Source organism: Lepidochelys olivacea (assembly GCF_965140295.1).
Source record: "Lepidochelys olivacea isolate rLepOli2 genome assembly, chromosome: 1".
NCBI lineage: Eukaryota > Metazoa > Chordata > Testudines > Cheloniidae > Lepidochelys > Lepidochelys olivacea.
The window spans coordinates 234364390-234391411 of record NC_140411.1 but is presented as its reverse complement, the minus strand read 5'-3'; the positions used below and the strand labels follow the sequence as shown (position 1 = coordinate 234391411).

The following is a 27022-nucleotide window of genomic DNA, read 5'->3' as shown; positions in this document are numbered from 1 at the left end:
ATATGTTTTGGAAGTTTGCAAAAGAAAAAAGGAAATTAAAGATGTCTATCCATGCATTTATTTGTCTGAATTTCAAGGAAGTTTGAGGCCTCAATGCATTTCATAGCTATATCTGGATTATTTGCAGTATTACAGAGCAGCTAGTAACTCCAGTACACCCAACTCTTGTGATGCCTTGCTCATATCCCTTCCCACAAAAGAGAAATGAAGGTCCTAATGAACACTTAAAAAAACAGCCAAACAAAAAAAACCCTCCTCAGGCCTCTTCTTTTTTTCTTTTTGGTAGTAGTAGTGCAGCTAGAGTTGACTGGGGGGAAAAAAATAAAAAAGAAATGTCAAATAATTTTACAGTCTCTGTTTTCAGTTTCTACTCTTGCCCATTTTCTAGAAGGCTCTAAATGTAAATGGTCCAGATGTACTACTAATAAGATCACAGAACTAAGAGTCTTCAATTTGCAGGAGAACGTTGTGGCTATGTTTAGGTATAATCATGTGGGATGTTCTCTATTAGCCAGTTTACCTATCCTGAAATTATTACAAAAATGAAGAAGGTCAGATCCACAGAAGAGAATAAGAAACATCCTCTTTAACATATTTGCCCTATATCTAAGTGAGATGTCAGTTAACTTGTGTTTATTTTTTGTAGGTGAACTTCAAAGGAAGATTGGCTTGAAGGTACTTGAAATGAGAGGGAATGCAGTTGTTGGTTACTTGCAGTGTTTTGATTTGGAGGGAGAATCTGGACTAGTAGTACGAGCCATAGGAACAGTCTGTACCTTGGATAAAATAAGTAACACAGCATTCTTACCTGCATGTAATTCCCCATCTAAAGAAATGAAGGAGTAAGTATGAGTTAATAGATTGTAATGGAGTGAATTTCATTTCTTTTCATATTCATTCAGTTTTACATATCCAGTGTGTTTTCCCAGCATTTACTTCTCCTTTACTGTTTTTTCTTGTCTGTAACTTGGTTTATGTTGTGCAATTTTGAGAAGATAGACATTAGATGATGCAGCAGTAAATCTTGGCAAGAGAGATGTTTTTCTATTAATTCCATAACTCTTGCATTTGTGCAGTCATAGCATTGCACATTCCTGTGTTGTGATCCGCCAACCTCTAGCTGGTAAATAGTTTGCACGTGCAAATAACCTAGTTTTTGTTCATGGGGATCTTTCACAATACTATGCATTTCTTAAGGGATTTCTATTTTTAGCACTTTGAGTGTCTTTGCTGTGCATTCATGTAAGAAAAGAGAAGTATATTTGAGTTCAGATAGTTGAGTGGCTCAGGAGATAAAAGGACATCCTTGAAGTCTTTTAATCATTTTAGTCTTTTGTTTTTCTTTGTAAGCAAAGGAAATTAGGCTATATTGTACACTGACTGAAAAAGGTTTCATGATGAGGAGTGTGGCCTATTGTTCACTTTGGCTAAATCCAGTTGTTCACTTTGGCTAAATCAACACAACACAGTTTGAATTCAAATTTTTAATAGGAACAAATGAAATAAAATTAGGAAAATTCCAGTGTCATATTATTCTGAGGGTGGAAGCATTTACAGTCCTCAGTTTCCACTGTGATTACATCAATTTATTTGTTATGGCATCTTGTGTATATTTTACACAATTACTAGACGAAAAATAGAGTACAAAAAACTATACTTCTGTGTAACATGTCCAGATATATATTGTTTGAATTAGGTCATTTTCTTTTAATGATACAATAACTAAGATTATTGTAGTCTTATAATTATCATAATGCAATCAGAGCACTTTGTATAAGGCAGCAGCAATACCACTGTACAACTTCCCCAGCAGTGGAGTCCAGTTATTGGTCTTATTTAGAATTATTAATTTAATTTGTATTGACTTGTGAAACATGCAACCATTACCACAGAGCTTCTGGGCATATTAACAACATAAAAACCACAAGCAATTAAAAAACTACACACTGGCTGCAGTAGCTAGCAATTTAAACATCACCCATATATTTGTAGCATTCAATCTTGAACAAACGACAAAAAACATTATCTTAACCCGTGTATATGCAAGGTTGTTTAGCAACTTGCATGCTGTATTTTGATAAGGTTGTTTTAATCAATCTATGTGGTCCTGCCCAGAAGTGTGAGTGGGTTTCAAGACCAGCAGGTTCTACTCACGTCTTGTTATTATCTTTATTAACCTTAGCCTTTAATGCCAAAGATTCAATAATATATTAACAAGTTAATACTTCGCTATTCCCCTGCTCTTTTTGATTTTGTTTTGACTCTTGCATGCTAGGAATTATAACTCTTAGAGTCTGCTTAAAGAATAAGAGATCTCCGCTAACTAGCACTCCCTGAAATCATTTTTAACATAACTTTGCAATCTGTTGTATGTATTGTTTTCTTTTCTTCCACTTTGGCTGCAAATTCTCTCAGGTCTCCGCTGGTTCATCCGCCAAGCCATGGATGCCGCTCGACTCACAACAGCCCAATTCACACTGCTTCTGGCTCACGACTTACCCAGAACTTCTCTCTGTCTGTTCCCACTCTCATCTACACTGGTACGAGACTACTCAGACTCAGGAGCTGGGGAGAGGCAGGCCACAGGCACAGTGGTCGCAAAGTGCAGGCAGGCAGGCAGTGTAGGCAGGTACCACCCGTCTTTTCTCCCTCTTTTTCTCACTGGGAGTCCTTCTGCTGTCAGTGGAGAATTACTGCTGTGTTCAGCTGCTGAAACAAACTCAATAGTTACTTGGAAGAGTGTGTGTTCCCTCAAAGTCTCTTCCACAGAGCTATACTTTTCATTTCCTTGAACAACTTGAGATTACCTTTAAAAAAAAAAAACAACCCCCCAAAAATCCTACATCTGAGTTTAGTAACATCCACCAGGTACAGTTTACAAGTCTTTCTTACTAGTCATAATAGGAAACCATGATTGGGCTTCAAATTGCTTTCAAGTGTAATTCAAATGTTACCTCAATTTTTAAAGCGTTAGGAAGGGTTTGTGTCGCTTTGTGGAAAAGACAGTACTGGAGAACAGGTAAGGCAATCTGCACATAACTGACATGTTTGTCAATACAGTTGTATTCCTTAAGGTTTTTCTCTTTGCTTTGTTTTTAGCTGTGGGCACACTGCTGATGCTATAGGATAAGGAAACATTTTTTTCTTAAAATATGTGTGTGTATACATAAATATACGTGTGTGTGTGTATATACACACACACACAAATATAGTTTGAGATCATTTTTTTTTAATAATCTAACTCAGCAAGCATTGTGTAGTTGAACAATTTTGTTTAAAGCCATGTATTTTGAGTTTTGTTTTCTTTTGCATATATACTTTTTTTTTTTTTCTTGGTCTGACATTTCATGCCTTTTATTTGGCTTAACTGTTCCAGTGCCGATAATCAGCATCTATCTGTAGAATGCTGAGTGAGTAAACATCATTTCTTTGCCTTTGGCCTCATCCCCAGCAACACACTTAAGGAATAACTGCTGGCCCTTCCCCAACCCCATCCTGGTGTTCGGATCATGCTGCTGTCAGCCAGGTCCTTTGGCACAGGATTACTGAATATGTTTCCACCTTCTTCTGGCAGGATTCCTTTCAATGAAGATCCCAATCCCAATACTCATTCATCAGGACCCTCCACCCCTCTGAAAAACCAAACCTATTCCTTTTCACCTTCCAAGTCCTACAGTCGACAGTCCTCTTCTTCTGACACAGATTTGAGTTTGACACCCAAAACTGGTAAGGCGCTTCCACCCACTCTTATTTTTTTTGTTAATTTGTATTTGTTTTATCTTTTCATTCAAACCCTCTTTCCTTTTTGGCATGTAAGTTATCAAAATGATGTGGAAATTGGATATTTCAAATAATGCAATTAAAGAATGAAAACATTTTGTAGTGCGCTGATTTACTGTACTTTGTTTTCCAAAGCGTTATAACCATACCATATAGGCAGTTTAAGAGTAGCTTTTATAGTATAGCCATTTAGAAGCATCTCAAAATGTTATAAAGAGAGTCCTAAGGAATTGTCTTTTTCCTTTAATTTCCTCCACTTCAGATGGTAAATTATGGGGGTACATTTTCACCATAATATGATGGGGGAAATGAGTGATCAAGTCTTACTAATATGTGATTTTTCTAAGCCTAGTCTTCTCTGCTGAAAATGCATCCATATTTTTGTGTAGATTCCACTTGTCTGTTTGCAAATTGATTCTAGAAATGCAATTGCTGGTGTCTACTGAACTTCTTCAGGGTTATGGAAGTGGCTGTGGTAAATCAAGTATATGCTGTCGTGTAATTTTTTAAAAATAGTTTTAAAGGCTATTGAACACATTTTTAAAAGCTTAAATATTTTTCTCAACTGGCTTTTCACAATTTAATTGAATGCTGATTCCTCCCTCCACCCCCTCAATTTCTTATGGAGCACAAGAAACGTGGCTCTGCCTTGTTTACTTCCTTCTCTGTATCAGTCGTTATTTCAGTACAGTCCTGGGAGTTTTGAACTCTTCTCCTTTAATTGTTTTGCTCTGCTACAACAGAACAAAAATACTATCGGCCCATGTATAAAAGCGTGGTTGCTGTTTTAAATGTTGGTTCTAAATATGATGTTTAAAAGTAGTATTTGAATCTGAGAACGTTCCCATCTCCCTAATCATGACAGTTTTAAGGTATGTTACATTTTTTGACTCAGTTATTGTACTTGACCGGTGTCTCAGGAGTACTTCAGATTCAAAATTTACACATGGAAATAGGTTGTAGATTCTCAAGAGTAAATTTTGCAAACTCAATCCAAAAGCCTAAAATAAACTATCAAATTGTAATTCTCCCTCTTCTTTTTTTTTGGGGGGGGGGAGGGGGTTACCTTTTTGGCCTTTTCTTTATCTTTTATGTAAAAATAGTGATTATGTCTTATGGACAACCTATGCTGAGCATTTATGTTTTTAAAGAAACTGAGAGCAAGTGTTTTTAAAAAACAAACAGGCCAATATTTATTTTTAAGTGACACCACCCCACAAATTCATACATTTGTATTATTAAATTCCTGATGATTATTGGAAAACATACGTGTTATCTGATTAAGTTCCAGGATAGGTGGCCATCTTAGGGTTGGTCTACACTGCGAGGGGGATCGATCTAAGATACGCAACTTCAGCTATGAGAATGGCGTAGCTGAAGTCGATGTATCTTAGATCGACTTAGAATCACTTCGCATCCTCGCAGCGCGGGATCAACGGCCGCCGCTCCCCCGTCGACTCCGCTCCCGCCTCTCGCTCTGGTGGAGTTCCGGAGTCGATAGCAGAGCGATTGGGGATCTATTTATCGCGTCTACACTAGACGCGATAAATTGATCCCCGATAGATCGATCATGACCCACCGATCCGGCGGGTAGTGTAGACATGGCCTTAGTAGACATGCCAAAGACACAGGAGGGTGATAGTAGTCTGCAGTGAAATTGAGACATTTCTGCAGTAGCTACATTAGATTCTGATCCTGCAACATGATCTGGATGGATGGACTGTTTGCACCTACACAGAGCCCCATTGAAAACAGTGGGCTCTATGTGGACATAAGAGTGCATCTGTGTGGATCAGATTGCGAGATAGGGGCCTTTGTGGTGAGGAATTTTCTAGTACGTTAAGGAAGCTCTGCCATCTTCATCAGCTTCAGTTTTTTGTTTTTAAATTTAAGCTAATAACAGTCGTAAGAATGGCCATACTGGGTCAGACCAAAGGTCCATCTAGCCCAGTATCCTGTCTGGCAATAGTGGCCAATGCCAGGTGCCCCAGAGGGAATGAACAGAATAGGTAATCGTCAAGTGATGCATCCCATGTCGCCCATTCCCAGCTTCTGGCAAACAGAGGCTAGGGACACCATCCCTGCCCATCCTGGCTAATAACCATTGATGGACCTATCCTCCATGAACTTATCTAGTTCTTTTTTGAAGAACTGTTGGCCTTCATAACATCCTCTGGCAAAGAGTTCCACAGACTGACTGTGCGTTGCGTGAAAAAATACTTCTTTTTGTTTGTTTTAAACCTGCTGCTTATTAATTTAATTTGGTGACCCCAGTCATTCTTTTATTTGCAGTATCATGTAGCTGCTATCTTTTGGCAATATGTTCAACTCTCTGTTGCCAAAATGTGTCTCAATGAGAAGGCTTGCTTGTTATGTCTAAAAATTATACGCACACATAGAATTTTGAAAAAGTAATCACTTAACAACATAATATATAATATGTTTAAGAGTCACGTTTCACCTTGACTTGTGACTCTTCAACTGTAGTTGTTCTGGGAGGAAAGCATAATAGTCACTTTATAGTTAGATCTTTAAATATCCTTAATTTTGATAAGAATTCGTCTTCAACAGAGAGGGAATACTATTGAATGATATAAATTATGTTAAATATTTTCTTCGTGCAGGTGGCAGTTCTAAACAGACTTTACCAAACATGTTTGTGGTATTTTAAAATAAAAAAGATAGCACTGTTTTCACGGATGGCACTAGCATTTTCTCAAGGTTCTATAATCTAAATTAACAACTCAATACAACCCATACTTAGGACACAAACTGTTACAGGATTCTTGGCTCAACCACCTCTGATTAAAGCTTTGTCCCTATAAAGGATACTATTTTTTTTTAAAAAAACAAATTGAGACTTAGACTAACTTGGTTTAGTTTTTCTTTTACTGCCTTATAAAATAAGTTTGATCCCTCTTTAGTGAAGTAAGTGTAGTATGGCTGTGATGATATGGCTCTAGTTTTATTTAATGAAAACTGTTCTTACAGATTATTTTAGTAAAGTTATGTTTGGACTTGTCTCGATTTTTTTGGGGTGTTTTGCTTAGTAGAGGGTATCATAGTGTCAAAGCTCTTTATTCTAGTATATGACGATCTGATTCATGGTTTGGCAAATATAAAAAGATCTGAAATTCAAGGTGTAAACTACTCAAGCCATCTGAAGAAGGGAAAATTGGGATTTTTTTTTTTAAGCTGTCTGAGGAAGGAAGAGGAATAGAGTATGACTGAGGAAGCAATGTCAATATGTTGACTTCAAATTAAGACTTTGTTTAACTTTCATAAGAAACATATATACCACAATTTTAGGTATTTATACCATGATATAAAGAGAGAGAGAGAAACTTGGATTTGCTTATTAGTCTTCTGGGTTGGAACTGTTGGAAGAAAGATTATTACCACCATTTATTTTATAAAGTAGAATGTGATGATACAGAGTAGAATGGGCTGTGTCAAATTCTCTGTAGTAAAAGGTGAGAGGAGGAGTTTCAAAATGCACTGAGAAAGTTAATTCTGATTTGGAATTGGAGACTTCCTGCTGTGAGTAGTGCTACTTTTCATGTAATTGTAAACTAAGAGAAGTATCTGGCTAAAGTAGTTACATATTACATATGTAACATGTATTATATATTTTAATAAGTTTGGGGTAGGAGAGAAAGAAGAATTAATATACATGTGGAGGAAATTGAGAAGATGGGCACTCCTCTTTTATGTGGGAAATAAATATGTATATACACACACACACCATTATAAGATTTAAGACTTTAAAAATTAAATGTTTAGGTTTCTGGATAATGGTCAACTTAAATTCACTTTTGGAGAAGAGAACTTGTTACAATATCAGTTTTCCTTAGGCATGTTGGAAGGCTGTTTTGAATAGATTTTATTAAGAAGTATTCACTTTAAATCTTTGTGTAAAATTTAATTGAAATTTGAAATAAATATTCAATTACTTTGGCTCTTTAATAAAACTAAATACATTTTAAAACAAAGTTAATACTCAGATTTTTGATAACGTGCTTCTACTCCACACTGTTGCTATATTGTCATTTCATTTCTTTGTATGCTGGTAATAGCTTTTTCATGTTAGCAGTATATATCTGTTCATTTGAAAAAAACGTCTGTTTTGTTTTTGCTTCATTTTGCTTTCCTCCTCCTATTTCTTTAGTCATCTTCTGAATCTACATCTTTTCTCTCTACTACTTTCCTCCACAGCACCTTCCCCACAGGGGCCTAGGATTTTCCTGTTTCCTAGCTCCCCTACTCTGTCTTGTGGTTCCCCACATCTTAACAAGTCCTGTCTCCTCCTCCCGGGGTCTAGCCTTAACCCTCTTCACTCTAGCCATGTCAGCCCATTTGTTCTGAGGAAAAGTGTTTCTTTCACTGAAGAGCTGCTTCTGGCTGCTTCTGGTAGGATCAATCTATAATCATCTTTTTTAAATTGCCTTTTAAGAAATAAATGGAATGTTGTTGTTAATCAGTTAGGGGGCATTTAATGCCTAGCCTTCTATAACTTTTTGCTAAAATAGTCTCTGAAAACTGCTGGCTACATGACTATTACAGGATAATTTTTTCCCCCTGGAGGCTTGCAATAATTTGTAGAGCCTCTTCCTTAAATTTATCAATATTTAAAACAAATAGCCTACTTTTATATTGAAGATATATATATATATTTTATATATAATATTTTATATATACTTTTATATTCTTTCCTTTTCCAAAAAAGTCTCCACTAAATATTGGTAATTGGACTTGCTACCATTAGACAACTACTGAATACTGATATTCTTTTCATTCTCTTCATTCTAATAATGTTCCTGTATTTTAGATGGAACAAGCACTCCATCTTCCTTACCAACTCATTCATATTCTTCTGTTGAAATCTGACCATCATGTGGCTAGCAACCATATTAGTTTATTGTACTGTTTAAATTGTTTTGTTTCATTCTGACTGTACATAAACTTTGTATTTGTACTTTCTCCTTTTTATGTTTCGTTGACAGAGATCACTAGATTGTCCTGTTAAATTAAATACTAGAAATCACTGTTTCTTTTCTACAGATAGTGTTTTGATTATTTTGTGTGTTTTTTTTTTTAAGAATGTGTTTCATCTCAGTAAATATTCTTCATTTCATGTCAGTCTGTTTTTAGTATTGTATAGTCCCTTGAAAAGGCTATTTAGGTCTACTGCAAAATAACATAAAATAACATAAAATAACTTAATTTTGTTTATGGGACTATACAGATGCTAATCTTTGTTTCCTTATCCAAGAACAGCTAAAAATATTTCATTTCCTGTATATAAATAACATTTTAGGCATTATGATAGCATTTGTCAATTTTGAAATGAGTGAGTACACGAAGTGCCAACAGCAACAGTCCCTGAGTTTGTTTAAAACAAAAAGCCCTCACACATTTACATGGAAAAATATCTTTCCTTCTTTATTGTTACTGGATTTTTTAGCAGAAGAAAAGGGACAGGGAAAGTAGCAATGTATTGTCTGTTTTAAAATAGCAGTTAAGGTAACTTTAAAAATATTCCCTTTAATCATAACTTCATTCATCTTGTTTTTGATGCTTATTTTTAGTTTCATCCTTCATTTTTCTTAGTGTTTTCACTAATATCTTTGAGAGTATTGAAGGGTATAACTGCTGTTACACTGAAACCAAATAACTATCGATTTAGCTCTGAGGCATGTAGGCAGATCTGACTATAAGAAATATCAGTGAAGTATGTTCTTAGGTATGAAATGCCACTAGGTAAATCTGATGCACCAAAATTGTGATCATTTTAGGAAAAACACAGCCTTGGTATATGTTTTCTTCCTGGATTTAGTAACTGTGAAGCAACAAATGTCTTTTAGCAAGCAAATCACAGATAAATTTGGCAGTTTAGAATGCTCAGCAGTAGTCCATGGCTGATCTGAATGATTCAGATGAGTGAATGTACTCTACATAAATGTTAAATTAGACTGTCCTTCAATTCTAAGTTACAGTATTTTTTTCAGAGTTAAAAGTTAAATTAAAAGATGCACATTTGTTATATGCTTGCCCTTACAGTTTTCTCTTTGGGCCAGATCTTATAGTGACTTCAGTGGGAGTGGTGTACATGTGGAAACTGGAGCTTTGAGCCCCAACTCATGAGGAAAAATGATTGAGATACTCTGAAACTGTATGAACCTTAGGACATGGAATCTTTTTTAACTGCTACTGTAAATAATTCCTGGACACAGAGTCCATAATTGGCTTTATAGCAGACATCTTGGAAAATTGCACTAGTAGGATTACTTCTAGTTTAGCACTTTTGAATTAGGACTGATCCTGCAGTACTCACTGATGTAAATTGAAACTTTGACTGTAACCCGAGTGCTTGTGAAAATAAGGATTACGGATCTGATACTGTGCCTATTGAAATTGATAGCAAAAATACCCTTACATCCATGGGGAAAAGATCAAGCCATACTGTAGAACTAAAAGCTGCAAGTTCAATACTCTACGGCCTTATTCTCATTTACACTAAGGACCTGTACACCACTCTGACTGTATAAAGGGACTTAAAGTGCAATTTATGTTCACCCTAATGCCCCTTTACATTGGCACTAAAGGGAAATATAGTATAAATGTGGTAAGATCCTTAGTCTTCAATGTACCTGACTGGTAAAAAAATAAACTTTCAGAAACTTCTAACTATACTTTGAAATATAGTTTTTAAAAAAATGTGTGACTAATAAATACAGTCTGTAACTTCTTTCTCTGGATGTTATTTATGTGCTGATATTCTTTAGGAATGGGCAGTGGGAGTGCTGGAAAAGAAGGGGGACCATTTAAAGCTCTATTAAGACAGCAGACACAGACAGCTCTGGAGCAAAGGGTAAGGAATACATGATCATATTTTATACTTATATTTCTAATATAATCCTAGTGGAAATTTAACTTTTAATAAAGGTAAATATTTCCTTTTGACAGAATTATTTTGTAAATATTTTTCTTATTTTGTACCCGCCAAACTTAATAAACCTGTTAAACATATTGTTTACTAGCCCCTTTTTATAGACAAATTATAGTGATTGTAATATTAAATATATTACAGAAACAACATGAAAAAACTGAAACAAATAATTCTAATCTTCCTAATAATGAAATGCTGTAGTTATTGTTATAAGACACAGTGATAAAAGAGAATTGAGTGTTTGTTTAAATGCATAATTATTGATGCAGCTGTCATTTTATTGCTGTAATAGCTTTATACTTAATTGAATTTTGGCAAAAGACAAAGTTGATTTATTCAGAAATATTGGCCAGATTTAAAGATGCTGAAGAGGAGGCTTACTGAATTTATAGATAAAAACGGAAGTGGTAGCATGACTTAACCCATACTGTATTATATGAATGGGTTTTATATTTTGGTTATCTTTTATAATCCCAAACTATAAAGCATTGCCATTAAAATCACTATTAAGGAGTATTAGATTAAAAATAACCTTCTACAGTGTTCGGCAGCACTGTGCATTCAATTAAATTTATGTTTCTTCTTCGAGTGTTCGCTCAGGTCCATGCCAATGTAGGTATGTGGTTTCCCCAAGCGCCGCCTCCGGAAAGTTGTTCCTCAGTGGTATCCATCGGGTTGGCTCTGGTGCCCCCTGGAGTCACATGCTCATAGCGCTTTTATAAAGGGTCCCGCCAACCAGAAGTCCCCTCATTTCCTTCTTACCGCCCGCGATGGTTGCTGGAATTGGCTTGTCCTTGCACTCTGGAAGTACTCCTTCAGTGGACTTTCTAACCTCATTGTAAATTGTTATCTTTATTCTTAGTAGTTAAATTTCAGTTTTTAGATAAATGATTAGGTTAACAGAACCCGACTCAGTGGAGTTAATCCCTTCCCAGCACCAGGGCATGCCTCGGTCTCTGAGGTTTAAGCCTTGTGCTTGTTGCCACAAGCCTATACTTGTGAATGACCCCCATTCCAGCTGCCTTAAGTGCCTGGGGAAAGCTCATGTATGGGAGTGCTGTAAGATCTGCAAAGGCTTCAGGCCCCACACCAAAAAAGATAGACATCAGGCTCAGATTTATCCTCCTGAAAGCAGCACTACGACCTCTCTTGGAGCTGGGTCACTCAGACTCAGCACCAAGTACTTCAGCCTCAGTAAGAGCACCCCCTCTACTCTGCAGGAGACTCATCACTTGCACTGAAGAAAGACACTCCTTCTTCTTCGTGGGAGACATGGCACCATCCATCATCCCGAGTGCTGAAGAAAAGTGGTTTGTCAGGGGAACCTCAGCACTACTCTCCATCACCGGTGCCAGGAAAGAAGCAGAAAAAGACTGATAGAGGTCGTTCCCCAACCCTGAGGTTGGTGGGGCAGAGACATACTAGTACGGTGTGACCCACATCAGGCCACTCTGCGGCTCCAGCAATCCTTGTGGTGCCATTGACTCCGGCCCTAGAATGGGTACCATTGAGTCTTGCACTGATGGACTCTCCACCGCAAGAGAGCCACCAGAGTTCCACTGCCCTGGCAGTATTGTCAACGCCAGAGTCATTTGCGGCAGCAAGAGATTTACTCTCTCTATTGCTACTGCCATCCCCAGCCATATGGGAACGGTCAATGGTGGCACTAGTGGGGAGGACCTCTGCAGAACAGAGGTCTCAGGTGCTTTCAAAAGGGAATCTGGCCATGATGGTCCAGCACCAGTCACCTCCTTCCCGGCCCTGGTTGGCACCATTCCACCTTGGTCTCTGGGAAGGGAATCTTCAGAGACAGACTCGGAGGCGGAGTCATATGTTTCTCTCAGGAGCTGGCTGTCACTACAGCCGGCATTGTCCGGCCATAGACCCGAGTCAAGGATTCCTACCCACAGCTTGCCACGGGGACAGTGGCAGATGCTCGGACAGTGTCCTTTCTGGAACCCCCTTGGCTTTCTCTCTGATGCAAGGGTCACATTCCAGAAGGTCATACACCGTGGCGTCAGTCAAGAGTGCCTGTACTTTTCCACTTTGAGCAAAATCCAGGTGCTGAATATCAAGACCCAGCACTGCGAGACACATCTGGTGCCGAGGGTGAAGAACAGTGTCCTCTATCTGTACAGACGTCGTCCTCCTTTCCAAATGAGGCTCTCGTGGGAGAAGACATAGTGCCCTCCCAGGTAGACTACAAGACTCATCAGGAGCTCCTCAAAAGAGTGGCTCAAAACCTGAGGATCCAAGTAGAGGAGATCAGGGAATCCTCCCATGCCCTGGTAGATATTCTAGTACCAATAGGCCCTTCATGAGTGGCATTGCCCCTGAACGATGCTATTAGGGACCCATCAAGGCATTGTGGCGGACCACAGCATCCCCTCATCACCCTCAGCCGGCAGCAAAGAAAACTTAAAAGAAATACTTTGTCCCGGATAATGGGTATGAATTTCTTTATACACACCCACCACTGGGCTCTTTGGTTGTTTCAGCAGCCAGTGAGCAGAAATGACAGTCAGCAGGGGTCAACCCCCAAGGCCAAGGACACCAAAAAAATTAGATCTCTTCAGCAGAAAGGTCTATTCAACAGGTAGCCTCCAGCTCAGGACCACAAATAAGCAAGCGCTCCTGAGCAGGTATGATTTTAACTTCTGGGACTCAATGCTGAAATTTAAGTAGTTACTGTCAGGTGAAAATTTGCAGCTGTTGTGGAGGAAGGCAAATCTATGGCAAAGATGACCCTGCAGGCAGCTGTGGATGCAGCGGACTCTGCAGCCCGATCCATGGCCTCAGCAGTGGCAGTGCATAGAAGCTCTTGGCTTCAATCCTTCGGCCCACCTTATGGGGCTCAACAGACATTGCAGGACCTTCCTTTTGAGGGTACATCACTTTTCTGAGCAGACAGATTCCAAGGTGCACAGCCTAAAGGCCTCAAGGTCCACCCTGACGTCCCGAAGGCTTTATACACTGGCACCCTCAAGGAAACATTATAAGCCTCAGCTGGCCAGTTGATTCTTCCCGCCACCTGCCTGGCAAGATCACAATAGGAGGAAAAGCAGGGGCTTTAGGAGTAGACCTCTGCCGCAATCCTGTCCTGCGCCTGCCTCCTGCAGACAGTCTGGGGGGTCTAAGCAGACCTTTTGATGGGATGCACGGGGAAGACATATCAGGACAGAACTTGAATCCAACTTCCCCAGTTTTTGTGGACTGTTTATCCCATTTTTGTCAGGCATGGGCCTGTATTGCCTCAGATTCATAGATATTAAGGTCAGAAGAGACCATTATGATCATCTAGTCTGACCTCCTGCACAACGCAGGCCACAGAATCTCATCCACCCATTCCTGCAAAAAACCTCTCGCCTATGTCTGAGCTATTGAAGTTCTCAAATCGTGGTTTAAAGACTTCAAGGAGCAGAGAATCCTCCAACAAGTGACCCATGCCCCATGCTACAGAGGAAGGCGAAAAACCTGCAGGGCCTCTTCCAATCTGCCCTGGAGGAAAATTCCTTCCCAACCCCAAATATGGCCATCAGCTAAACCCTGAGCATATGGGCAGAGTGCTGGGTGCTACGCACGATAGCAGTGGAATACACTCTTCAGTTCAGTTGTGTGCTCCCTCCCGCCCCCCGTCCCTCTTCAGGGAGCCTTCTCACAAGCAACTTCTAGCCCAAGGAGGTGCAGTTGCTCCTAAGGGTGGGAGCCGTGGAAGAGGTTCCATCAGAGTTAACGGAAGTAGAATCCCTGACCCCTTATTTCCTAATTCTAAATGTCAGGGGCAGTCTCGGACCAATTCTGGACCTGTGAAAACTCAACATATTCATGAAGAAGCTAAAGTTCCACAGGGTCTCTTTGGCTTGCATCATCCCCTCTCTGGATCCAGGGGACTGGTACACTACCCTTGATTTGAAGGACACTTACTTTCATATCTCAGTCTTTCAGAGACACAGAAGTTTCTTCAAGTTCATTGAGAATCACATGCACTACCAGTTGCGGTCCTCCCATTTGGCCTGTCAGGCATACCTTGGGTGTTCACCAAGTGCATGGCAGTTGTTGCAGCTTTCCTGAGGAGACAAGGTGTCCAGGTCTACCCTTTCCATGATGACTGGCTGGTCACAGGTTCATACCAAGATCCAAGTGGAGCCCAATGTAAAGTTAATACAGTCAACATTCCAGGACTTAGGTCTGCTAATAAATGTGCAGAAGTCTACTCTCTCCCAGTTCAAAGCATAGAGTTTATTGGGGCGGTTCTCAAGTCGGTCCAAGCCAGAACCTTCCTCCCGGAAGCACGATGGTAAGCAATAGGGATGCTTACAGAGAGTCTTAGAAATCTCCCCATCACCACAGCCAGAATCTGCTTGAAGCTCCTGGGCCACATGGCATCATGCACCTATGTGATGCAGCACGCGAGACTTTGGCTCAGATCTCTCCAGGCATGGCTGTCATCTGTATATTCACTGAGCTGACACCATTTAGATACAGTCATTGCAGTTCCTTCATTCGTGATTGCCTCCCTCCATTGGTGGGTAGACCTGCTGGCAGCATGTGCAGAAGTCCCATTTTCAAGACCCCAATTATCAGTGTCTCTCGTCACAAATAGTTCAGCATCGGGCTGGGGCGCTCACTTGGGATCCCTCAGAACTCCGGGCCTCTAGTCTCCGGAAGAGCTCGTGCTACACATCAATGTCAGGGAGCTCAGGGCAGTTTGCCTGGCCTGCCAGGCATTCCAGCCCCATGTGGCGGGCAAGTGTGTGTCAGTTCTCACAGACAACACAACAGCAATGTTTTATATCAACAGGCAAAGAGGAGCATACTCCTTTCACCTGTGCCAGGAAACACTTCTTCATAGCCCACTCAATCCCCATTGGGGCCTCTGATCTGCCAGAATCACAGAATGAGCTAGCAGATCACCTTAGTAGATACTTCTCCAACCACCACATATGATCCATTCACCCAGGTGTTGTGAAAGCTGCTTTCCAGAAGTGGGGAACTCCCCAGATAGAGCTGTTTGTGACTAAACACAACAGGAAATGTGTCCAGTTCTACTCCTTACTGAGTCACAGCTCCAGGTCTCTCAAAAGATGCTTCCTCCTCCCTTGGACGGGTCATCTCTTCTACACATTTCCTCCCATTCCTCTCATACACAAGGCCTTGATGAGGATTAGAAGGGGCAAAGCGGGAGTCATCCTGATAGCCCCTGCCTAGCCCCACCAGCATTGGTTTATCACGCTCCTAGACCTTTCAGTGGAAACACCAATCTGTTTACCTCTGTTTCCTGCCCTAATCTTCCAGGACCATGGCTGCCTGCTTCACCCGAATCTCGAGTCCCTCCGTCTCTTGGCCTAGAAGCTTCATGGCTGAACCCCGCAGAGCTAGCATGCTCGGGCCGGTTTGTGAGGTACTTCTAGGGAACAGAAAACCGTCCACTAAAGCTACTTACCTGGCAAAGTGGAAAAGGTTCTCGATCTGGTATATGCAGAAGGGTGTCTCACCTATGCAATCAGCACTATCATTTATTCTAGATTACTTACTCCACCTGAAACGAGGACTAACTGTGTCATCTACTAGGGTCCATTTGGCCGCAATCTTGGCTTTTTACCCATGGCCGAATGGCTGTTCTGTGTTCTCAAACTCCATCTGTAGTCTATTTTTTTTAAGGGCCTGGAGAGATTATACCCCCGGGTACAGCAAATAGTCCCTCCCTGGGGTCTCAACCTGGAATTGTCAAGACTGACAGGATCCCCATATGAGCTGCTGGCAATGTGCTCTCTGCGCTACCTTTCCTAGAAGGTGACCTTCTTGGTAGCCATTACTTCTGCCAAAAGGGTCTCGGGGATTCGAGCCCTCATTTCAGAACCACCTTACACGGTATCCTTCAAGGACAAGGTCCAATTGCATCCACATCTGGCTTTTTTTCCAAAGGTGGTTTCACAATTCCATAGTAACCAGGATATCTTCCTACTGGTCTTCTATCCGAAACCACGTGTGAACAGAGGCTCCACTCTCTGGACATCAGACGTGCATTAGCCTTATTCATAGAAAGGACTAAATCATGTTGGAAATCCACTCAACTATTCGTGGCCATTGCAGACAGGATGAAAGCCAGTCTCAGCCCAAAGAATTTCATCATAGGTCACTTCCTGTATCCGCACGTGCAGTGACCTGGCAAAGATACCTGCCCAGATGGCACATTCCACAAGAGTCAAAGCATCATCGGAAGCATTCATGGCACAAGTTCCCATCCATGACACTTGTAGAGCAGTAACGTGGTTGTCAGTTCACACTTTTGTGTCTCACTACGCCATCACCCAACAGGCTAGAGATGATGCTGCATTTGGCGGAGTAGTACTATAATCAGCATGCCAGTAAACTCTGAACCCTCATTTGCACAACTGCTTGGGAGTCACCTATATTGGAATGAACATGAGCAAGCACTCAAAGAAGAAAAAGGGATTACTAACCTTCCATAACTATTGCTCTTTGAGATGTGTTGCTCATGTCCATTCCAAAACTCCTGCACCTACCCCTCTGTCAGAGTTAGCCAGAAAGAAGGAACTGAGAGACCTACAGCTCAGTGGGACCCTTTATACCAGTGCTGTGAATGCACAAGTCCAGGGCGCACCAGAGCTGACTTGATGGATATCACTGAGGGAAAAGCTTTCTGGTGGCGGTGCTCGGGGCAAGTACACACCTACATTGGAATGGACATGAGCAACACATCTTGAAGAACAACAGTTACGGAAGGTCAGTCAATGTTGTTGGTTTTTTTTAACTCTGAAAATTGTAGAAATGCATGGTAAAAAAACCCAGGTGTGTGTATTTAACTGTTAGATTTATTTATCTATATATAAATAAATCTATTTTATATTATCCCATGTATTATATTGCAATTTTCAAAACATATTTTATAATTTAACACTGGCTACATCTACACTAGAAGCGCTACAGTGGCGCAGCTGTGGTAAAGACGCTCTAAGCCAAAGGGAGAGAGCTTTCTCATCAGCTTAATTATTCCACTTCCCATCAGATATGGTAGCTGTAACATTGTCTACACTGGCGCTTATGTCAGTATAATTTATGTTGCTCAGGGGTGTGGATTATTCACACCCCTGAGCAATGTAAGTTGTATTAAAAAAAAGTAAGATCTAACATAGACAAGGTCACGATTCAGAAGATCTCATGAGGAATGGAGAATGGAGACCACTATTCATTTAATAAGGGCTTTGATTTAGCTGAATTACATACTTGAAGTCAAATGTATATCCAGTCAAAAACAGAAATTGTTGTGAAATATACTTTTTTTAATGAATAGCTACTTATATGAGTAGTGGATGATTGTCTTTTCATATTTTGTTGTCTATTGCTAAGGAAGGATCTCCTCATAGGTTCTGTCGAAGGCGGGTATGTTTCAAAATATTGTGTGACCTTCTTTTTCGAGCTCTTTTTTTCTTATATTGAGGACTTCTCTAATTTTGAACAATCATTTTAAAATCGTGTTTTCTTTTTTGCAAGGTTTTGCCAGATTTCTTTGTGATCTTGTTGATGTGGGGTTTTGATATTTTTTGTTTTAATTTCAAGAACATTTAGCAAACCAACATACTTCTGCTTCACTAATATTTGGCATGATTGTACATTTCACTTACAATTTTCATTTATATTTTAATACAAGTACATAGTTTTTGCTTGTAAGGCTTCAGTTTGAAAATAAACACTTAAAGTTTTTCCCTGTGTGCCCTTGTTTGTGCTAGCATCTGTGATACTCTTTGTCTGTAGATCTATCATTTCAATAAAAAAAGTGTCTGAAAAAACAGATTTTTAAAATATCAAGAAAATGCCAGGCACCTGTAGCGTTTCAGTGTGAGAGTTTATTTGATTATATATACTGTTTTAATAACATAGTTTTATAATACTTAAAGAAGAAGAATCATGTTATAAAAAGTAGGGCTGTCAAGTGATTTAAAAAATGAATCGCTATTAATCATGCTGTTAAACAATAATAGAATACCATTTAAATATTTTTAGATGTTTTCTACATTTTCAAATATATTGATTTCAATTACAACACAGAATACAAAATGTACAGTGCTCACTGTATATTACAAATATTTGTACTGTAAAAAAACAAAAATAGTATTTTTCAATTCCCCCATTACAAGTACTGTAGTACAATCTCTTTATCATGAAAGTTGAACTTACAAATGTAGAATTATGTACAAAAAAACCTGGATTCAAAAACAAAACAATGAGCCTACAAGTCCACTCAGTCCTACTTCTTGTTCAGCCAATTGCTCAGACAAAAAAGTTTGTTTACCTTTGCAGGAGATAATGCTGCTCGCTTTTTGTTTATAGTGTCATCTGAAAGTGAGAACAGGCATTCGCATGGCACTGTCGTGGCCAGCATCACAATATATTTATGTGCCAGATGCGCTAAAGATTCATATGTCCCTTCGTGCTTCAACCACTATTCCAGAGGACATAGATTGATTTTCTTTTTTGGTGGTTCGGGTTCTGTAGTTTCTGCATCAGAATGTTGCTCTTTTAAGACATCTGAAAGCATTCTCCACTTCTTGTCCCTCTCAGATTTTGGACGGCACTTCAGATTCTTAAACCTTGGGTCAAGTGCTATATCTATCCTGAGGAATCTCACATTGGTACCTTCTTGCGTTTTGTCAGATCTACAGTGAAAGTATTCTTAAAATGAACAACATGTGCTGGGTCATCATCTAAGACTGCCATAACGTGAAATGTATGGCAGAATGTGGATAAAACAGAGCAGGAGGCATAAAATTCTCCCCCAAGGAGTTTAGTCACCAATTTAATTAATGCATTATCAGCATGGAAGCATGTACTCTGGAATGGCGGACTGAGTGGACTTGTAGGCACTAAAGTTTTACACTGTTTTGTTTTTGAGTGCAGTTATGTAACCAAAAAAAAATCTTCATTTGTAAGTTGCATTTTCACAATAAAGAGATTGCACTACAGTACTTGTATGAGGTGAATTGAAAAATACTATTTATTTGATCATTTTTACAGTGCAAATATTTGTAATAAAAAATAAGTGAGCACTGTATACATTGTATTCTATGTTGTAGTTGAAGTCAACATATTTTAAAATGTAGAAAAACATCCAAAATATTTAATAAATTTCAGTCAGTATTCTATTGTTTAACAGTGAGACTAAAACGGCGATTAATCATGATAAATTTTTTTGAGTTAATCGTGTGAGTTAACTGCGATTAATCGACAGTCCTAATAAAAAGGGGTTATATAAGGTTATACCTTTAGGGATAGAGCAGAGCATGTGGAATACTAGTTGAGTATCGTAACTGTGATAGTATTCTACTGCCAAGAGCCTTGGGTTTGAGATGCCTTTAGCTACACATTTCCCATCTTTCTGCAGCATCAAAAAATTACCAGGGGCAGGTAGAGAGGGAAAGTTGTAGCTGAAAGGATTTCAGGAGCTTATAAATTGTCCTACATTTGTATAAGATTGTTGCTTAAGATGGCATTAATGTATTGCGTTTAGAAAAATGTGTCTCAGTAAATTTGCTACGTACATTGTTTCTTTATATGTTGGAAGTGCAGAAAAGTCTCTTGTGGAAAAGTAGAGTCTCTTCGTGCAATTTAGTTAATATGCTGTCTCAGTATTAGGGTATTTTAAAGAAGGTTCCTTTATCTGGACTAGGGTAATCATATTTCAAGTTCCCAAATAGAGGACACTGCTGGGGGGCAGAGGGAGAAGGCGCTGCTGGAGGAAGGGTACAGTTGGGGGGTACTGGAGATGTATTGGGGGTTGTACTGGGAAGGGATTTTGTGGGGGTTCTGGAGGGGTGTTTGTACTGGGAAGGGGTATCCAGAGTGGGTATCTGTGGCCTCACACTCGAGGTGGGGGTCAGTGTTGTGCTCCCTATCTCGGTGGCATGGTGGCTGGTTCAGGCCTGGGACATGGTGCCAGCGTGTCAGTCAGTGCCTCCCTGTGGGCCTCTTCTCTTCCCCAGGATGGGGAGCTGGGGCCTAGTCCTGTAACCCCAGCCCTGAGTATGGCCCAGTCAAGAGGCTCTTTGCGGCTCCGCTTATCTGGCAGGGTGAACAGGAACTGGCAACTGCGGATAAAGGGAAAGGACCAATTGGGGTGCAGAGACTGCTTTTTCTGAGCTGCAACATTTGGTCCGCAAAGAAAAATCCAGGACATTTCCTCTTACTTCAAAAATCTGCTCAGATGGAGATCAGCGGGCCAAAAAAGAGGTCATGTCTGGGAAAACCCGGATATATGGGAACCCTAATTTGTGTTTGTCAAGGTTCCTCCCCCACTCTGAACGCTAGGGTACAGATGTGGGGACCTACATGAAAACCTCCTAAGCTTATCTTTACCAGCTTAGGTCAAAAACTTCCCCAAGGTACAAAATATTCCACCCTTTGTCCTTGGATTGGCCGCTACCACCACCAAACAAATACTGGTTACTGGGGAAGAGCTGTTTGGAAACGTCTTTCCCCCCCCAAAATACTTCCCAAAACCTTGCACCCCACTTCCTGGACAAGGTTTGGTAAAAAGCCTCACCAGTTTGCCTAGGTGACTACAGACCCAGAGCCTTGGATCTTAAGAACACTGAACAATCCTCCCAACACTTGCACCCCCCCCTTTCCTGGGAAATGTTGGATAAAAAGCCTCACCAATTTGCATAGGTGACCACAGACCCAAACCCTTGGATCTGAGAACAATGAAAAAGCATTCAGTTTTCTTACAAGAATACTTTTAATAGAAATAGAATTAAAGAAATCCCCTCTGTAAAATCAGGATGGTGGATACCTTACAGGGTAATTCGATTCAAAACATAGAGAACCCCTCTAGGCAAAATCTTAAGTTACAAAAAGATACACAGACAGAAATAGTTATTCTATTCAGCACAATTCTTTTCTCAGCCATTTAAAGAAATCATAATCTAACACATACCTAGCTAGATTACTTACTAAAAGTTCTAAGTCTCCATTTCTGGTCTATCCCCGGCAAAGGCAGCATAAAGACAGACCCTTTTTTTCTCTCCCTCCTCCCAGCTTTTGAAAGTATCTTGTCTCCTCATTGGTCATTTTGGTCAGGTGCCAGCGAGGTTACCTTTAGCTTCTTAACTCTTTACAGGTGAGAGGAGTTTTCCTCTGGCCAGGAGGGATTTTAAAGGGGTTTACCCTTCCCTTTATATTTATGACAGTTGTTTTTTAGGGATCATATTGTTGGGTTTTTTACTCAAGTAACCTTAACTTCAAAACAACAAAGAATTTGATTTAGGGATAATCTTGATAGTAATTCTCCTGTGAAAATATACAGCTGTCTTGTATTATCCTCTCAATATACACATTAATTTTTATTTTTTTTAGTGACAGGATGTATATTCACAGTAATTGCAACTGTAACACAGCTCTGTGTAGATATTTATATACAAATATATATACTTTTTACATATTTTTGTACAAGTGTCTGTATCTATTTGTATATAAGACTTGACCCTCTTGCCATCCTTCTCAGTGGACAAACTCCAGATGACTTTAATGGTGCAGGATTAAGCCCACATTTTTAACAAAGGGAGCTAAATGCTGCTCTCAGTTACACTTGTGCAATCCTAATGATTATAGCTCAGACCAGTGCCATGGTTCTGCAACTTTTTCATTCTGTGGATCACTTCTCTGAACCCTCTATCACCACTGCTTCATTTTCAAATAAGATGGTCTCCATGGAGCACAGTTAGAGAACTGTCATCCTAGTGTATTTTCAGTATTTTCTGTTTGTGTACTGTGCCAAAGTTCCTCCTCTGCCTTGGTGGGTCCTGCGTTTTCTGGCAGATTTGTTCGTCTCAGAGGTTCACAGCAGCCCTCAGTTTGGCTGCTTTTGCTAGAGGCTCAAACCTGCCGTTCACTTAGCTAACATCATCGCTGGCCAGCATGGGGAAAATGGAGAACAATCTCCACAATCTCTGTTGTCCCACCTACTGGGTCGGAGACAGGCCAGATCCCTTTCCAAATCAGATCTTCCCCTCTGGTGTGTCTCTCAGACCAGGTCAACTCCTCCTGTCTCAGATAGGGAGTTCCCCTCCTGTCTCCGATAGGGAGCGGGGGTGGGGGTGAACCTGGGCCCACTCTACACCGGGTTCCAGTCCAGGGCCCTGTGGATAGCAGCTGTCTACAACGTCTCCTGTATCAGCTGCGTGACAGCTACAACTCCCTGGGCTACTTCCCCATGGCCTCCCCAATACCTTCTTTATCCTCACCACAGGACCTTCCTCCTGAAGCCTGATAACACTTGTACTGCTCAGTCCTCCAGTAGCAAGCCTTCTCACTCCTTGTGCACCACCCACTAACTGATGGAGGTCCTTTTTGAACCAAGTGTCCTGATTAGTCTGCCTGCCATAACTGATTCTAGTAGGTTCTTCATTGGCTCCAGGTGTCTTAATTAGTTTGCCTGTCTTAATTGGTTCTAGCAAGTTCCTGATTGCTCTAGATCAGCCCCTGCTCTGGTCACTCAGGGAACAGAAAACTATTCATCCAGTGGCCAGTATATTTGCCTTCAACCAGACGCCTGCACCTGACTGGTCTGGGTCTGTCACAGTACTTACACATACACACTTAAATTATTAGAAACACACACTCTTACATTTATAGACATTGTAGAAGTAGTATATGATACATAAATATGAATGAAGAGCTTATTGCAAGCTCATCAAATTGACCAGGAGTGGCAGTTTTAAAGTAACTGTCTAGATGCAGGTATTACTTTCAACCAGTGCCAGTATTCGTCCAGTATCTATGCTGTTTTGTGCAAAATTCATGCCTGCTGGTTTCAGGCAGATTTACTGCTACCTGTGCTACCACAGCCAGTGGTGAGCTGGAGCTGGTTCCCACTGGTTCGCTAGAACCGGTTGTTAAATTTAGAAGCCCTTTTAGAACTGGTTGTTCCGCGAGGGACAACCGGTTCTAAAAGGGCTTCTAAATTTAGCTGGCCAAAAGTGGCGCCTTAGGTGCTCCAGCCCTGGAGCACTCAAGGGAATAATTTGGTGGATGCAGAGCCCTCACCGGCAGATCCCTGCCCCACCCCAGCCCTAGCTCACCTCCACTCCATTTCCTCCCCTGAACGCGCCGCCCCTCTCTGCTTCTCCACCTCCCACCCCAGGCTTCCCGCGAATCAGCTGTTTGCACGGAAAGCCGGGGCGGGTTGAGAAGTAGGCGGTGGCTTCGCACTCAGACCTAGGGAGGTGGAAGTGAGCTGGGGCGGGGGGTGCGAGGACAGCTGCCTGCGCTGCAGCAGATAACCCTGGGGGAAGGAGGGGGGGCGCAGGGGAACCGCTGCTTGCCCCGGCTCACCTCCACCACCCTCAGCCTGTGTGTGAAGAGGAAAGAACTACTGAAATATTATAAAACAGTGGTTACTATGAGATCCATATTTGACCGGGTTGTACAGTGAAAAATATACATTCAAAATTTTGCAGTATTATACAAACTAATACATACAGTTGGGGATGATACAGTATGTGGTATGGATAAAACAATCGGCAAGGGGCACTCCAAGTTGTTTACCTCACAAATGAGATGAAACTTCCTCAGTGTTCATCACTCTTAGCAAAATAACATCTAACATCACTCTTAGCAAAATAAGAGCACTTGAGAATACTGCGGGTTCCTGGATACAGTTACATAGGTTTGTTTAGGTGTCTAGAATTAATCTGACAGGATATAGTTCTCAGTTCAGCAGGATACCTAAGCACATACAGAATTTGCAGCACCTGAGTAGACCCTTCAGCACATGCTTAGGTATCCTGATGATCTGGGGTCATAAATAACATACATTGACTAAAAATATTCCTGTTTTTTTCTTTTTAAATTTACAAGTGACTAGTGGATTTACAGTTTGTTTTAATCATATGTTGTTATGGATTATCCCTGCAGAAGAAATGTCAGGAGACTGTAAATAAACTAAAAATTACTTTAATAAATAACTTTATCAAAAGGAGTAAAAAAAGACAGAAGTAATTTATACATTTCCAGATGGATAAAAGCATAATAATTGAGGTCTGCTTGTTTTTCAGTGGTGGATAAGAATAATCTCTTTTGGTGTTTATAGTATACTGTATTAATATAACCTAAACATAGTATGGCCTATATTTAATTAAAAAACTGTTTAAAATGCATATAAAATAGAAATGTTTTAAAATGCCATGTCCATTCCTCAATAGAAAAACTCTTCTGCCAGTTTAGTTATCTAGCATCATTAGATTTTAAAACCAGTAAAGTTTAACTGAGCAAAACTCTGTCAATTATCAACATAAAGTTATGAAGAGATAATATTATATAGATTGATATGGAATTATATGGAAGAAAATAAATATCAATATACTTCTCAAAGGTTCACATTCCAATCCTTGTGTAAAGCCAGAGTGAAAGAGATTTGTGAGGGCACTAGAAAGATTTTGATGGCCTGGAATCTTCCCCCTTGAAGTATCTGCACACACTGTGTTGTAGTAGTGGCTGCCTGGCTCCTCCCTCCACAAACTATTGTAATCCACTGGATCCTGGCAGGTTCCAAACCCACTGTCTGTACCCTGACCAGTCCTCTGATTTGTCTACAAGTAGCTGTATATAGCTGTAGAGTCACTCTTTGTAATCTCTCTGCTTTCTAATGCCTCCATACAACAGAAATGCAATATTTTTGGTCTTCAGCAATACCCTAGGGTGACTCCAGGGTTTGAATCTTAATCTTTAAAGGAACTGATTGGAAGCCCATTGAAATAAAAGGAAAGCCTTACACTCCCTGAAACCTATGGATCTGTCATTATAAAATAAGGATTATAGAAGTTCTTGGGTATTGGGGTTTAAAGTTTACATTTAGCTTCTGTTGGACAAAAGGGTTTTTTTGTGTTTTTTTTATGCCACTCATTGCCTCAGGAGATTTGATAGTCTCTGTTTAAGATGCACTTTGTCAGTTGACTAGAATCTGAGTGGAATGCTTAATTTAGGCAGTCGCTTTAAAATGTGTGAAAAGGGGAATCTCATATAAAATTATAATATTATTTTTTTACACTTAATCCATACAAACTATATAAAATAACCATTGTTGCATGAATCATTTATTTTCTTGCCTTTTTGCGCCTAGAATTGGCAGATGGAAACCCACCTTCTTTCCCTCATAAGTATGCTATATTTCAGTATGTATGTATGTCTATAATTTATAAAATTAAATCTGTCCATCTTGGGCCCAATCTCATTTGAATGTGAGGAATTTATTTTACTGCACATACATTGAGAAAAGCTATGTCGAGCCCTCAGCCTTGTTTCTCACAGAGGCTGTCTTGACTAGGTGGTCTGGACATAGAGGAGTATTGCTTTCTCATTTTTGCTACAGATAGTAAAAAAAAAAAATGGGTCTAAGGAAAAGAATTTAGAATGATTGGTGATAGTGACCATTTCTTAATCTAATAAAGAATGGTCTAATAACTGTACTTCAAAATCTTTAACACTTTTATTCTAAAGACGTGAATAATTTTTGTTTTATCTAGAGCCATTGGTGCTGTCAGACCAATCTTTGCTGGCATTTATATTAGATGCACTTTATCTAATAATGTGCTCTTCGTGCTTGCAGGAGCAAAAATCAGTTCCACTCAAAATTTGGATACCAAACTACCCTCAGTTGTAGCAGCCAGCATTAAAAAGTGCAGAGGCATAAGTAAGTTAAATATTAAGCCTCATCACTTCAGAAAATAAATAACATTTTTATTTCATTCTTTTACTGTACCTTTAAAGAAAAAAAGCTAATATAGGCTTTGTAAAGTCAACATTTTAGTAAGATTTGGGTTGTTAATTAATATCCATATCCGAATGCAAATCTATGGGGGAAAAGTAATTTTAAGGCTTAGAATACTTTTGCTGATACCACATTGTGCTGGATACTTGAATGTCATACAAGTGATACAGTGCATAATAAGCTTAAAATAAGTGTTTTGCCTAGTGTTAATGCTTTGCCTATATTTCAAGGAGCATAATAAATTACTGCATGTTGATTGGCAGACTGCAGTGTTTTACAGAGGGTCACCTGCTGTTTATATTTTTAATCCTAACAGGAATTTCCCTTTTTTACCTTGACGGCCTTTCCGCCTGGCTTCCTTGTCCATGTTGGTGGTGTTGTCAGTGCACGCTCTGTGAAGCTTTTGGACCGCATCCACAATCCTGGTATGTTAACTAAAGAAATCTTTTTTCAGTCATGTCTCATTGTGACCTTGCATTTCTGTGGGTGTTTTTGTTTTGTATTGTTTT

General features: G+C 40.0%; 1 protein-coding gene across 5 annotated transcripts in view; it reads left to right on the top strand.

The window, feature by feature from the left end:
- Positions 1-27022, top strand: part of C2CD5 (C2 calcium dependent domain containing 5) — a 143066-nt gene that overhangs the window by 32001 nt on the left and 84043 nt on the right. For 4 of the 5 annotated variants that reach the window (XM_084620513.1, XM_084620514.1, XM_084620515.1 and 1 more), the window contains 4 exons: positions 647-842; positions 3575-3726; positions 10566-10651; positions 26830-26938. In XM_084620513.1, the coding sequence (XP_084476639.1) occupies positions 647-842; positions 3575-3726; positions 10566-10651; positions 26830-26938 (543 nt within the window). Of the gene's footprint in view, positions 1-646; positions 843-2415; positions 2541-3574; positions 3727-10565; positions 10652-26829; positions 26939-27022 lie in introns of all 5 variants that reach the window. The other variant, XM_084620517.1, reaches the window with a different exon arrangement.